Source organism: Eschrichtius robustus, chromosome 1 (assembly GCF_028021215.1).
Source record: "Eschrichtius robustus isolate mEscRob2 chromosome 1, mEscRob2.pri, whole genome shotgun sequence".
In the NCBI taxonomy this organism is placed as follows: domain Eukaryota; kingdom Metazoa; phylum Chordata; class Mammalia; order Artiodactyla; family Eschrichtiidae; genus Eschrichtius; species Eschrichtius robustus.
The window spans coordinates 74,505,952-74,520,806 of record NC_090824.1 but is presented as its reverse complement, the minus strand read 5'-3'; the positions used below and the strand labels follow the sequence as shown (position 1 = coordinate 74,520,806).

General features: G+C 59.7%; 1 protein-coding gene across 1 annotated transcript; it reads right to left on the bottom strand.

Annotated features, from left to right (window-relative positions):
* Nucleotides 1-3,710: 3,710 nt before the first annotated feature.
* Nucleotides 3,711-14,130, bottom strand: CDH24 (cadherin 24). The gene is made up of 13 exons (XM_068534819.1): nucleotides 14,048-14,130; nucleotides 12,198-12,501; nucleotides 11,723-12,017; nucleotides 11,412-11,531; nucleotides 11,168-11,335; nucleotides 10,811-10,998; nucleotides 10,210-10,463; nucleotides 8,883-9,019; nucleotides 6,329-6,450; nucleotides 6,134-6,245; nucleotides 5,522-5,770; nucleotides 3,987-4,998; nucleotides 3,711-3,896 (listed from the first exon to the last, which is right to left on the bottom strand). Exons 2-12 carry the CDS (start codon nucleotides 12,396-12,398, stop codon nucleotides 4,499-4,501), a joined length of 2,346 nt encoding a protein of 781 aa, XP_068390920.1. The 5' UTR covers nucleotides 12,399-12,501; nucleotides 14,048-14,130; the 3' UTR covers nucleotides 3,711-3,896; nucleotides 3,987-4,498.
* Between the last annotated feature and the right edge of the window lie 725 nt (nucleotides 14,131-14,855).

Here is a 14,855-nt window from a genome sequence, read left to right as displayed (position 1 = left end):
GCAGCAGCAGGACCTGGAGGGTCCAGCCCAGGGAGTGGGTGGCAGATGGGACCGCGGGGGGGCAGACTCACGGTGTCTGGCTCCTGCTCTTGTGGGTTGCGGCTTCATTTGTTCCAAGTCTCCATCCCTTTCTCCTCCTGGAGCCATTGACGGCTCTCTCCGACATGTTCCTGTTGGCGCCCAATAGATTGATCCAGCCTCCTTCTCAGCACCGAGTCCTCTTTCAGCAAGTACTTATTGCGCACCGGCTGCACGCCAGATGCTGTGCTAGGTGCTAGACCCTCTTTTCTTGCCATCCTCCTTTCTGCTTTTTCCCATCCTATCCCCAGTCTCCCTTCCTCTCGTTTTAGTTCTTAGCTCAGCTTCAGAGTCTTTGCCACTTTCTCACCTTGGTGAGTGGAGATGGCTGGAGGGGAATGAGGTGGGGACAGTAGCCCAGAGGGCCCAGGCTGGAAGGGACAGGGACAGTGCAGCATGCACACCTGGGGGTGGTGATGGGCTTCCCACATCTGCTTTTCTTCTCCGCCCCCCTCCCCGACTTGACCCTAATGACTATGAGGCAAACTCCTTTACTGAATGCAGTTTTCATGATAACTCTTTGAGGTAAAAGTGATCCTCACTTGACAGAAGAGGAAACAGGTTCAAAGGGTTATGTGAGCTGCCCTAGGTCACACAGTCAGTGCAGAGATGATGCTGGGATCCTGGCCTTCCGCTCCAAGGCTGTGCTCGTTCAACTCAGTTTCTCTCCCAGGGCCTCTTCCTGCCAGGCGTCTGGGGAGTGATGTGGGGAAGAGAGCAGCTGGGCCGTGCCCCTGCCTGGTGGCCAGGGAAGGAAGAACCCAGAGGAGCCCGAGGGCCTGGAGGGCTGAGCCCAGGAAGCAGCCCCCACTGAGCCCCCTCTACCCCCCCCCCCACCCCCGCTTGTCAGGGCCCGAGCCATCGCCCCAGGCACTCCCCCCCTCCCTTGCACTCTGGCTTCCAGGCTTGTCATGGCCATTGCCCGACTTCTCCTCCCGCTGTCCCTTTGCCTTCTCTCCAGCCTCTCTTTCCAGTAGCTCCCTCTGGGCATGAAGAAAAGAGAGAAGTGGCTGTGCTGGGTTAGCACAGCCTTTCCCACCCCTCCTGTCCCCTTGCCGCTCCCTTGTAAGCCCTGACTTGGCGATGCAGGCTGACAGCTCCAGGAGGGATGCCGCCCCGCCCTCCCCTCCCCAGGCCAAGTGAGGGAGGAAAGCAGGGTCAGCCTAGGAGGTGGCACCTGAAGGCTCCTGAACCTTCTTTCTCTATCCCACTCCTACAGCTTCCATCCCAAGATGAACAGTACATTTCCTCCCTCCTGGACACCCCTCCTCCCAGCCTCCAGGCCAGTCGTGAGCCCCAAGCCTGCACCTCAGGCTAAGAATTCCTCCAGGCAGGAGCTGGCCAGACAGAGGAGCCCCAGCAGGCTCTGGCTTTCAGGGGATGATGGGAGAGGAGGGAAGAAAGCTGAGGGAGTCCCAGGAGGGAAAGCAGTAGGGAAGAGGGGGGGAAATGGTCAGCGGGAGGGGGGCCGCAGAAAGGTGCTCAGTACAGGAGGACTAGCCTTCGAGCCAGGGTCTGGGAATCTGGCTGGTGGCCTCCATAGCAATTCTTCATCCCTCACCCACTCCTCAGCCTCAGGAGAGGAGGTGCAGGACACTGGGAATGATCACTAGAGGTCAGGGACCCCTAGGCCAGCTTGGTCCTGGAGGAGCACAGGAGGAAGGGCAGCTTTTGCCCAGGGTTCAAGTGTTTGATTGACTCAGACATAAGAGGGGGCACCTCCACATGCAGAGGTGAGTGTGGGTCTGTGACCTGTTGTATGTGAGTGATCCAGGATAGGCGATGCACGTGCAGTTCCTATGTGCAGAGACAGGAAACAGGCTGGAAGTTATCAGGGAGAAAGACGGGCCTTATCACTTCTTTTGGGGGAAAGAGGTCCAGAGTGGGGTGGGGCAGTCTCACCCCACTGGTTCGATACTTCTGCCTCCTCCCACCCCTGTCCTGAAGCCCCAGGGGTGAGAAAAGGCAGGGAGGGAGGGGCGGGCTAGCTTGGGGTTGCCACTTGAGCCCAGCCCAAGGCTCCCTGGGAACCATATGCGGCTCACCCCCTGGAACACTCTGTGCCCCTCCCCTTCTCATTAATCAGGGAAGGAGGATTAAACCCAGATAGGGAGGGCATAACAGGGGGGGAGCCCCACTCTTCTTGTGTCTCCTTCTCCCATCACCTCTGCCCTTCTCTCTCTCCTCTTTTCCTTCCATGGTTCTGCCCTTCTTCACTCCCTTTGACAGATTCTGTCTTTCCAATGGTGAGGTGTTTAAGACCAGAGATAAGCCCGAGGGTCTAGCTGAAAAGCCTGTTTCCCTACATTGTTGTTTTCCTTGAAGCTTAATGAGCTGGGGAGGACCTCAGGAGGGTGTTAAGGAGGGCTGGGAGAGCAGGCAAAGGCCTGCATCCCACTTCAATGCACCCCTCACTACCCAGGGGCGGCCCACGAGTCAATCCCTCTTTTTCTCCACTTACTCCTGAAGGCTTGATGCAGACATCAGCGGAGACCAAAGGGGTGGATCTAGCCCTGAACAGGAAGACTTGTTCTTCTGGCACCCTGCTTGGAGTGCTGCCTCCTAATCGTCTCCTTCAGGGGCAGACAGTCTGCTCTCACTCAGGCCTTCAGGCAGGCAGGGGCCCGGTTCCAGCCTTCAGCAGAGTCAGTGACAATGCCAGCATCAGAGCAGGGTCCTTGTCCTCCCACCGCCTGGTTGCCCTGACCAAACGGCGTGGAAGGTACAAGAAGGCATCTTCCCACTAGAGCAGCTGTCCCTGATTATCAGCACTCCGCACTTGGAGGGGAAGGTCACAAGGACCTATCCTGACCCATCTACTTGAGTCCCCAGGAGCCCCGCCTGGAGTTACGAGGCGTGGGTGCTAATTCTGGTTGCCGGGTGGACCCCTTCTCTGCTTAGGGAGTGCACGGTGAGAGATGCTGGCCACCCGCTGGGCTCCCACCCCAGCTGACTTTGATTCAGCCCTTCGAACAGCCCACCGCCCTGGTCCCTCTCCCTCCTCTTTGTGCCCACAAAGAGTAAGACCAGAGACTGGGAAGAATTAAAGGTGGGGCAGCAGGCCCCAGATCCACTGTGACTGTGCCACCTCGCCCTGGGCCACCCTTTCTCCAACTGGGACCACAGGCCCCAGGAGGCACTGGCTTGCCCCCCTCTGCTGTTCCCCACCCATACTTATTCCTAGTCTAGAACTCCTCTTCCTCTCAGTCTTTTATAGCTCCCCCTTTTCTCCACTTTCTCCTTCTCACTTTCCCCTCTGGCCAATCTCCACATCTTAATTTCCTTGGACAGTTTGAGACCAACAGAGAACCCAGAGGTCGTGAGGGTAGAGGCACATGTCATTATCTCCTTCGTCCCTGAATGGTATCAACCCAAAGCCTCCTCTATTAAAGGGACTTGAAGCGACTGTCCCCCAAAGGAGAAAGGAGGAGCCGAGGGGGTGGGCTTAGGCCTCTCCTCCAGCCCTTTGGCACAGTGAAGCTCTTACAGACACCTGAGTGCAGAAAGCTTTACAAAATAAAGTGTTTGTTTATTATGAAATTAGAGATGGAGGCCCCTCCCCTTCCTCCCTCTTCCCCTTCCCCAGCTGCCTCCCTCTTTCCTTCCCATCCCTCCCCCTGGGGCCTGGGAAGCACACAAGACAATGCCCAGAGCTAGGATGCCCAGGGCCGGCTGACAGCTGGGCAGAGCTCCAGGGAGGCGGCCACGTTGGGGGCTGGAGCTCTTGCCCTGGAAGGTGGGCTGGCTCCCTCTCTCTGCTGGAGGCCAGTGGAGCCAGGATGAGGCCATGAGTGATGGATGGAACCATGCGGGCAGGTCTGCAACGACAGGAGAGCCCGAGTGAGAGGTGGGGCGTGGGGGAGGGCTTTGGGCCACCCCCGTGCTCCACATAGTCTAGGGACACTGACCTGGGGCAGAACATCCCCTGCAGGAGGGTGGGCAGCAGTGGTTGGAAGTTTCTCTTTGTTTCTGGGATGGACAACGGAAGAAACCAAAAAGCCAGTCACAGGGACCCACAGAGAATGCGGGCAGATGTGGAGACAGACAGAGAGCATGTGTGCGGGCACGGGAGACAGAGAGAGCCGTGAGTGACAGATTTAGAATGGGGGAGACCAAAACAGAGCCACAAGAAAGTGGAATCACAGTGAGAGAACGGAGAGATTCAGAGTCTGAGCCGCACAATGCAGACCCAGACAGGTAGAGTGTCAGAGACAGAGACAGAGATCCCTGGAGAGAGACGAACAGACGACTCAGGACGAGGGAGGTAAGGAGGAGGTTGCCCTGGGGAAGTGGGGAGGAGGGACACGGGGATCGGGGAGGCCTGGGGACCCCTGGGCTGCTGCCGCCTGCCTGGACCCCGGGGGCTCACTCAGAGGGCCTGTGCGCCGCCCCGCCGCGGCGGGCAGGGCCAGGCCGGCACTCAGGGGGCCGGGGGCTCCTTGGCCCCGTAGAGCTCGGCCAGGGTGCGGAAAAGCGGCCCCCAGTCGTCCAGTGGCTCAGCGGGGCCCGGGGCGCCGCCGATCTCGCTGCCGGAGCCCAGGGAGCTGAGGGAGCCGCAGGAGGAGCCCCGGCCCTCGTAGCCGTACACCTGCACCGAGTCGTAGGGTGGGACGCTGGGGTCGTCGTCCGCCCCGCGCAGCCGCAGCGCCAGCAGCTGCGCCATGTCGGCGGGGCCGGGGGGCCGGGGCTGGCGCGGCGCCCTGGCCCAGGGCAGCACATCTCTGCGCGCGGGCTGGCCGGGACCCGGCGGGGCGGCCCCGTCGGGGTTTTGCAGGGCGCTGATGTCGAAGGCCTCCGTGTCCTCCTCGCCGCCGCCCTCGTCGTCGTAGGTGATGATGTTCTCACGCACGTCCTCCTCCTCCAGCACCATCAGGGCTTCCTGCTTCTGGCGTCGCAGGGCCACGAAGACCACCACCAGGGCTGGGGGAGAGGCGCACACGGGCCGCTGAGCCGGCAGGGCCAGGCACGGGGCAGCCCGGTTCCAATCAGAACGGCCTAGGGGTGGCAAGCCCTGGGTTTGACATCTGGCAAAGCTCGTTTGAATCCTGACTTCAACCCTTTACTCGCTGTGTGACCATGGAAAGTTGCTTAACTTCTCTGAACCTCTTTCGCCCTTAGATTGCTTGTGTGGAAAAGAGGGAAAACATTTACCCCTTAGCGTTGTTGAAAGGATGAAATACCAAGTGCTGTGCCCAACGCCACACGGGGCCCAGAGTCAGGGCTCAATAAACAGTTTTTATGGCTCATGACTGTCATTAGATTGACAGGCCAGGGATATGAGGCCAGAGCTTTTCTCTCGGATGCAAGAGGCAGTGGGAAAATCCAGGCATGAGGGTTCCTTCAAGACCCAGGATGGATTTCCCTATGTCCAGTGTCCTCGTTCCTCTCCACACACCCTGCAGGCCTGGACCCCACATTTACGTCCCACTGTGGCCTGACTCACCAAGCAGGGTGCCCACACAGGTGATGATGGCGAGCAGGGCCCCGGTGCTGAGCCCAGCAGGTGAGAGCTGAGCCTCGGGCCGGCAGGACGCCACGGAGCCATCAGGCCGGCAGCGGCACACGCTGACAGTCACTGTGGCAGTACTGCTCAGTGCCGGCTGCCCCCAGTCCCACAGTTCGATGGGGACCAGGTAGGGGGCCTGGCGGGGCGGAGCGGGGCGAGAGGGCAGCAGCAGGCTGGCAGAGCCATCTGTGGGAGAGGAAGGTGTTGGGTCACCTCCTGGGACACCTTCCCAGTAAGGTCGGTGCAGCCCATGGAGACAGCTTTCTGTGGGGAAGGTTTGCAAAGAGCAAAACCACATCCACCCTGTGTTTTTGTTTTTTTTTTTAGCCCCACTGTGCATGTGGCTTGCAGGATCTCAGTTCCCCAACCAGGGATTGAACCCAGGCCACGGCAGTGACAGCCCAGAATCCTAACCACTAGGCCACCAGGGAACTCCCCAAACCACATCCACCTTCTGTTGGGTGGAGGGCCCAGGTAGGCGGGCAGGGCTGGGGGTGGTAGAGGAGAGGAGGGAAGCAGGCATGGGCACGGTGGTAGGAGGCTACCCACCTCGGTTGTCCCGTACAGTGAAGTTGGCATCGGGGTCCAGAGGACCTTGAAGGGAGATACGGCTATTGTTGCCGACTTCATCTCTGTCCAGGGCCCTGATGACCTGAATCAGCTGGGAGGAAGAAAAGAAGCCTTGTATGGAGTGGGCAGCTGGAGAGGTCTTGAGGTCCCAACCCCTCTGCCCCAGCGGCTCACCTGGCCGGGGGCTGCAGATTCACACACAAAGGTGTCGTAGGGCTCAGCCAGCTGGGGAGCATTGTCATTCTCATCCAGGGTCTGGACGGCCACTTGCACCCGGGAGGCCTGTGCGGAGCTGTCTGAAGCCAGAACACAAACACATACATCCCATGCAAGCACACACATCACAGTTACACACAACACACGGGGTGTGTGGGCATGGATGCCACACATAGCACATAGCATGCATGTGGGACACATGAGATCATGCATGCAATATGCAAGTAGCAAACAATGTTGTGAAATGAATGGAACAAGTGCATACAACAGCCATGTGGTACCCAAGATATGTGCAATATATATACCATATACACTCAACAGGAGTGTAGCACCCGTAACATACATATACAATAACCCATATGCAGGGTACATGTGCCATAAAGGAAAGGTAGACAGAGGATGCATACCAGATGCACACAGACAGTAGCCATGAAAGATACAAACACATTCATACCATCCATTTGATATACACTCAGTGTTTTAAAACAAATGCAATGTACATGAAGTGAATGTTCGATATATACAGTGAATGTAGTATCACGACCCCCAGGACGCAGACAATGCGTTTTCATGCACAAAACCGGTGGATGGACACACACACACACAAACACACACACACACACACACACACACACACCCCATCAGAGGTCTGGGAGGCTGTGGTGTAGCAATGAGTATCACTTAGAGTTGACCTTGGGGAGGGAGGAGCTACGTGATACTCGGGGGCAGAGCCAGGCCAGCTTGGGTACCATAGCCAGACACAGGCCCCCTCGTCATTGGGTGGCTCCCACCATTACCCTGCCTTGCTCCTCACTGCCAATGGCGTCCAAGAGAAAATGGAAATTGTGCCTCCCTGCCTGCCCCAGTGTTCACCTCCTCTAGGCTAAACGTCTCGGTTCCTTTAGTCTTTTCCCCAAGTTGAGGGAGAGCTGGCTGGCTCTTGGGAAGGTGCTGAGCTGACAGCCTGGGCAGAGGAGCAGACTGCCTGGCTAAAGGGCCTGGGATACCCTGAGATGGGACGGGGCTGGGGTCCATTCCTTCGCTGCAGTTAAGGCCCAGGGCCTGCTAGTCAGTATTGGGATTTCTAGGGGTGGGGAGCAGAATTTGGCAGGAGACGAGAAGACACTGAGGGGAATACACACACACACACACACACACACACACACACACACACACACACGCAGGGCTACGTATACAAGGGCAGCCACAAACACACTACATATACCACAAATACACACAGGGATGTTCGCACGGACAGACACGCATGCACCACCACACAGCTGCATGGTCATAAACATAAACCTATCTACATACAATTCGACACATATGAGAGGCAGTATGGCAGAGGAGATAACAGCTGAGATTCTGCAGCCTGACTGGGACTGAGGCCCCACCACTTAATGTCTGTGTGACCTTGGGAAGTTACTTAACTTCTCTTTGCCCGAGTTTCCTCCCTTTAAAGTGGGGGAAAAAAATCGTACCTTCTTCATAAAGTTGTGGTGATGATTAAATGAATTAATCCATATTTGGTACTTAGAACAGTGTCCGATACACAATAAATAGTAAATTATCACTATCTGTCCACAAACACTCACATGCACAAAACAATATATACAAACAATTATTTGTGTCTATCACTATACACATCCAATTACACATATGCACAAATAATATAAATACAATTCTATACACTCAACTACATACACATACATGCAGCTATAAACGTATACTCACAAACATATGTGTATGTATGTATATGTATTTTCCACACGTATGGAATCATACACATGTAAGTACACACCCACGCGTACACACACATATAGCTCTTCACTGACATGTACAAGTATGTATGCACACAGTGACAACTCCCCTAAACAGGGCACAGACAGCAAACGTAGGAGACCCTGAGGCATGAGCAGGCGTGGTGAGGAGAGCTTCACAGAAGGGAGGGAGGTCTAAGGCTGAACCACACTGCTGGTGACCGGTGACTGACATGGGCAGTGCATGGAGCTGGTCCCTCTCCCCACCCTTGAGAGCTCCCGGCAGGGCTTCCCAGAGAGGGGGTCCTGGCACCCCCCCCCCACCCTGGCCCCGGTCAGCTCCCAGAGGAGGGGCCCAGCCCCTCCCTGACGCCCCTTCGGCCTGAAGCAGAGAGTGGGCCAGGCAGGGTCTCCCAGGGTGCAGGAAGCTATTCAAGGTTAGCTTTATTTCCGGGTTGGGGAAAGTCAGGTACGGGAGCCAACTGAAGGTGCGGGGAAACGCTCAGGCAGACCCACTGTGCCCAGCCCAGCCAGGAGACCAGAGGGCCTGCCTGGTGGTGATGATGCAGGCTGGGGACCCAATGGCTGTACGCTGGGTGAGGGTGTGATGGCACTAGCCGCCCTCCCCCACCCCCATACGTCCCCAGGGACGGCCCCTCTGCTGGGAGGCTGCTGCCTCCTCCCGGGTCTCCCGGGGGCCCAGGAAGGCTGCTGCCTCCTCCCGGGTCTCCCGGGGGCCCAGGACTCCTCACCGACTTCTGTGGCCAGCACCGTGAGGTTGTGCCAGACACGAGCCTCGCGGTCCAGAGGCACTGCCGTGCGGATGGTACCGTCTTCAGGCTCGATGGAGAAGCAGTGCTCCGGGTCCGAGTGGGGGAGGATGGAGTATCTGGGGAGATGGAGTGGGGCTGGGGGCTGATCTGGGGCAGGGCCAGAGCTTGCAGCTACCCCCTCCCTCCCTCTGTTCACCTTGCTGGGCCTCATGGCTCAGCTGGGCAGAGGGCCTGAGCTGGCCAGAGACGCACACCCAGAGCCATAGTTCACGTTAGGGTCCCCTCAAAAGACAAATATCCCCGGGGAGTCATCAGCATTAAACGCCTGTCCTAACATGCCGGGGACTGGGTTTCATGGGCATGCAGGGAGAGAGACAGAGGTGACGTCGGGTAAACACTGCTCTGTCTTTCCGACTTCTGGGGCTCTGTTCTGGGGACCAGGGACCCAAGTTCTAGCCCTGCTCTGCCTCAGGCCAGCTGTGTGACCTTGGGCAAATCTTTTAACCTGTTTCCTCAACTACAAAATGGGAATGACTCCCTCAGTGCTATGACAGAGATGCTGGCTGGGGCGGTGGAAAGAGTGGGTCTTCTTGGGGCCGACAAGTCCGGATCTGAATCCCAGCACTGCTACTTACTGACTGTGCGACCTTGGGCAAATTACTCAACCTCTCGGGACCAAGCCGCTAAAGCAGGGGTCCCCAAACCCCGGGCTGCGGACCAGTACTGGTCCATGGCCTGTTAGGAACTGAGCCGCACAGCAGGAGGTGAGCAGCGGGCAAGCGAGCGAAGCTTCATCTGCCGCTCCCCATCGCTCGCGTTACCGCCTGAACCACTCCCAACGCCCCCCCATCCCCCTCCGTCCGTGGAAAAATTGTCTTGCACAAAACCGGTCCCTGCTGCCAAGAAGGTCGGGGATCGCAGCTCTAAAGCAACCGGAGCTGATACGGTTACTCCCCTTATCTACTATCCGACTCTCATAGGTTGCTGGGAGAAGGAAATGTTATCAAGCGGGTAAAATGTGAAGCGCTGAGACAGTGATCAATAGCCACGGCCATCAATTGATCCATCACACTCATCAGATGAGACTCCATCTGCTCGCACTGCCACTGGGAGGCGCTACTATCATCCACCCAGAGGGATGGGTGGAGAGTGTGGGAGGGGTTAGCAAGGTCCTCCGGCCCTCCCCTGGCCCCAGGCCTGCAGCGAGGGAGACTTCTGCCAGGAGGTGAGCGTGATTTGCAGTAACGGGGGCAGGAACAGCCTGCTGCTGAGTCCTGGCCCTGAGCCCGCCTGCACCCCAGCTCACCTGATTGGGCTGGCCCGGGAGTCCAGGTCAGCGGCTGACACCTGGCCCACCAGGGTCCCGGGAGACTTGTTCTCGGGGACTGCCAGGCGGTAGGCAGCCTGGGTGAAAGCGGGTGGTTCTGGGGCGTCCTGCACAGCCACGCGCACTGAGGCCACGTCCTTGAAGGGCCCTCGCCGCAGGTAGGCTGGGTCGATGAGCGTGTTGGTCGCCTCCACACGGAAGGAGTAGGAGCGACGGGTCTCGAAGTCTAGGGGCTGTGGTGAGGGAGACGGAGTGACTGAGGCAGGTGCGAACCCGGGAGGTGGGCACCAGAGGGGCAGTGGCCTCGGTGGTCGGGGTGGGGTGGGGCGCAGGTTACTCGGTCAGAACTCTAGGTCTGCCCCCAGTTCCATCACAGACTTGCTCTGTGCAAAGCCCTGAGCCAGTTACTCCCCCGTTCTGGGCCTTAGGCCCTCATCTGAAAAATGAGGAGATGACCATAATCTCTAAGCTCCAACACAGGGATCCCGAGCGAGCCTGTCCTAGCCCAGTTAGAAGCGTGTCCTGTGGGGCAGGAGGCAGGTGTGAGCGGGTCCGCAGCGCTGGCAGACGGGAGGCTAACCTTGCGGACAGTGAGGAGCCCATCTCGACCCCGGGGGTCTGTGCTGATGCTGAAGGCCTCGGACCCCTCCCCATCCAGGATGCTGTATGCCATGAGGGCGTTGTCCCCCAGGTCTGGGTCCTGGGCCCGCAGCCGGCCCACCAGGGTGCCCGGCCCAGCGGTCTCCATCACGGAGAACTGGTACAGGCCTTGGGGTGGATGGAGGGAGACGTTCTGAGAGAGGTCCCCGGCCCTCCTCCCTCCCCCAGCACGTCCTTCTCCCAGGCCTGGCTGGGGGAGGGGTGGGGGAGGCTTCTCCCGAGGCTGTAGGGCTGGGGGTGGTCAAAGGGCGGCTCAGGCGGGGCACTTGTCCCTTACTCTGAGGGAACTTGGGGGGGTTGTCGTTGACATCGCTGAGGGTGACCGTCACCGTAGTGCTGCCCGACAGCCCCCCCATGTGGCCGCCCATGTCCTTGGCCTGAATCACCACCAAGAACTCCTCCTGTGTCTCGCGGTCCATGTTGGGGATGGCGGTCCGCACCACTCCTAGGGGGAGAGACGATAAGTCAGGGGGTGCCTGTCCCCACGGCCGCCCTACTCGCCTCCCAAGCTCTATCCTCACCAGTCTGGGGGTCCACAGAGAAGAAAGGCAGTCCATCCAGCACAGTGTACACCAGCTTGGCGCTGTTCCCGTAGCTGGGGTCATCGGCATCGTGAGCAGTCACCTGGATCACTGATGTCCCTGTGGGGGACCCCGGCACCCCGCTCAGCCGGGGCAGAGCCAAGTGGGGAAGAAGGGTAGATGGGCGGGACCCAGACATGAGCGGGGCTGAATTGCAGGAGGTGGGTTCTGGGGCAGAAAGCAGTGGGGGAAGGAGAGGTGAGGGCACTCTAGGAGATGGGATCCGGGATGTCCAGACCTGGGGTACTCACCGACATTGGACATCTCGGGCACTGTGGCGTGGTAGGGCCCAAGGGGAAAGATGGGTGGATTGTCATTGATGTCTTGCACCTTGATAATGAACTCCGATGGGGGCTCCAGGGGTCGGTTGGAGGCTCGGTCCACAGCTTGGGCCAGTAGAACGTACTGTGCCTTCTCCTCCCGGTCCAGGCTTTTGGTGACATGGATATTGCCTGTGGCCTCGTCAATCACAAATACAGTGCCTGCCCCCTCTCCGGTCAGCAGGTACTTGGTGCGGCCCTCACCCCTGTCCACATCTGAGTGCAGCTGTAGGGATCGGGGAAACATGGCAGCGGGTTCCAAGCATCGGGACAGAAAGTTAGAGTCTAAATCTAGGATTGGGTGGAGTGTTGGGTGTCCTGAGGGACCAAGGTCATTGCAGAAGTGATGAAGTTGCAGGGCACGGCCTTGAGGGTCAGGGTAGACATGGGAGGGGTTGATCCTTACCTTGCCAATAAGGACAGGCTCTGGTCCAGCATATTCCTCAATGACGAAGAACTGGTTCCACACCCAGCTCCGTCGGGTCCGAAGCAGTGCTGGTCCTGGGCCCCCCCAGGACCCTGCCCAAGCCCGGGCTGGGGCTGCCAGGCGCCCCATGCAGCTCCAGCCACCCAGCCAGGCCAGCAGGAGCCTCACCAGGCCCCACATGTTTGGGCTCAGCCAGGGCTCTGTTCACTGCTCCCGGGTGCTGAGGCATGAGCTGGCTGGGGCAGAGGGGCAGATGCTTTGGGGCTGCCCCATGGATCCACACCTGCAGGATGGGCAGCTGTTTACGGTTAAGAAAACCCTTAAACCTCCCCTCCCCAAAGTTAGATGCGGAAGATCACACCTCCAAGGAACCAGACGCCCCACTGCCCAGAACCCAGGCTAAGACAGAGAGCAGACAGTCTGATCTTTCCCTCCACCCAGGCTCTGCCCGTATTCACCTCCAGCCCTCCAAGCTGATACATCTCCTGCCACTCAACTCTGAGTAGAGAAGCTTGGGAAGAAAATAGGAGAGGGGATGCTGGGAGGGCTTGGAACCCCAAACTGGCCCCTGTGCTCCCAGGGTGGGCATGCAGCTTGGGGCTGGATGAGATGGGGGCTACCAGGGAAAGGGCTTAAAATCCAGGGATTGGGATTCATGGAAGTGTGGTCTCAGGGCGCCTAGGTCAGGCTGAGATGACAAGGAGGGCAGCCTCAGACAGGGTTGAGAGCCTGTGAAAGTCCTTCCTCCACAGGAACCCCGCCTCTCCAGAACCTGCCCCCGGCACACAGCTAGCTGAAGTCCTTGAAGGGGGACTGGGCTCCCGAGGCAGAGTGGGGGGCCAGAGCTGAAAGAAGAGGGGTGGCAGAGGCTGAAGACTGGGGAGGGGGAGCAGAGGCAGACCCAGAGGCTAGAGACACAGCGTGACTAAGGGTGAGACCAAGATTCAGGGACTGTCAAGAGACAGAGACAGAATGGCAGCAAGAGACAGGAGGAAAGAGATCAAAGGAGGTAGCCTGGGTGCCTGAAAGGCAGAGAGGAGTCACGGGTACCAGGCTTGAGAATGGGTGGAAGAGGGGGCAGAGGGGCTTTCAGTACGTGTGATGAGCAGGAAGGGGCAGCTTTAGCTGCCGGGGTCAGACCAGGCCGCCCCGGTGCGGAACTTCATTCTGGGAGAAGGGGCAGCCAGGAGGGGCTGTGGGAAGGAAGCTAGAGGACCCTTCCCACCACTGTCTCCTCCCTCTCCTCCAAGGGGGACCCCTCAGGTGGCTGTGGCTGCGCCCCTCCTCCCCTAGAGCAGACATACACCTGACAGTCCTTTCCTTCCCGAGGGAAGAGGGAAGCCGGGGGCCAGAGAGGGAGGCGGGACGAAGAGAAGGAAGGCGATAGAGGACTGGGAAACAGGATAGCGGGAAGGGAAGGGAAGAGGAGAGCAGAGGGAAGGAACGGGGAAGGAAAGGAAAGAGGGAAAAAGAAAAGACAGGAGAGGAGAGAAAGGTGGAGGAAGAAAAAGGCAAAGAGGAAGAGGAGATGGAGCAAGACAGGGCAAGAGGGAGACAGAAGGGGTGGGGAGCCAGGGAAGGGGCAGAAAACGCAAACAGGCAGAGAGAAGGCAGGATGAAGAGAAATCGAGGGAGAGGAAGATGGGAAAAAGAGGGAGAGAGGTGCGAGGGAAGAAGGGAAAGCGGTAGAGCGCGGGAGAAGGGAGCCGGCAGTGGGCTCCCAGCCGCGGAGCGCACCGCTCACCGCTCTGAAGACACCCGCAGGCTGCGGGCCCCCTGCTGCCCCTCCGAGGATTCCCAACCGCGGGCTCCAGGGCAGGCGCCCTTACCTGGCAGTGCCAAGGGGCCCAGCCCGGTGGGGAGCGCCCCCGCCCGCCCCCGTCGCCGGGTCCCGGGGGCGCAGCCCCGAGCCGATCGGAGCGGGCGCCGCGGCTCCGCTGCAGGTCTGAGCGGCCCCGGCTGGAACAAGGGAGCGAGACGGAGGGGGCGGGGGCAGGAGGCTCCGCCTGCGGAGGAGCTAGGCGCCTCCGCGCCGCGCGGGAGAGCCCAGCCTCCGACCCTCCCCGGCCAGCCCGGGCCGCGCAGCGGGGGGCGGGGGCGGTGCCTGCTGCCCGCCCCCTCGGCGCTGCCGGGCGCATACAGATGCGGTGCCCCTCCCGGGCCGGGCCCGCAGCGCCTGGAGGGGCACTCGGGCGGGAGGGCTTCTAGGCCACGGCGCCAGGCCGTTTCCGAAGAGCTAGAGGAGAAGGCGCACCCGGGAGCGCGAAGCGGCCCGCACGCCCCCCGCAGCCGGGCGAAGGGCGAGCGCACGGTGAGCAGGGGAATCTGGAGCCCACGGCGGAGGCCCGGCTCGCCGTCCCAGGCCCGGCCTTGGAGGCTGCTGTGGACCCCGGCCGTGAGGCGGCGGCATTTTGGGAACCTGTGCAGGGAAGGGTAGCGGGCCGGCTGGGGGTCTTATGCACAGCAGAAGGGTCCAGGGAGTCCGCGGGCTGGGCCCAGGGAACAAACAGGTCAGGGACCGAGGCGACATCGGCGGGAGGGCACGGAGCCTTTTTGGGAAGCTCGTTTACAGGAGCCTACTGAGCGAGCGGCTGCCGCCCTCTGGTGGCAGTTATGGGAGGCACCTTGAAGGTGGTG

Excerpts from the sequence above, each read along its gene's own strand:
- CDH24 (XM_068534819.1), bottom strand. The coding sequence starts at position 12,398 with ATGTGGGGCCTGGTGAGGCTCCTGCTGGCCTGGCTGGGTGGCTGGAGC. Across the intron at positions 11,532-11,722 it reads GCCCGAGATGTCCAATGTCG|GGACATCAGTGATCCAGGTG; the intron begins GTGAGTACCCCA and ends GGTCCCCCACAG. Across the intron at positions 10,999-11,167 it reads CCCCCCCAAGTTCCCTCAGA|GCCTGTACCAGTTCTCCGTG; the intron begins GTAAGGGACAAG and ends ATCCACCCCAAG.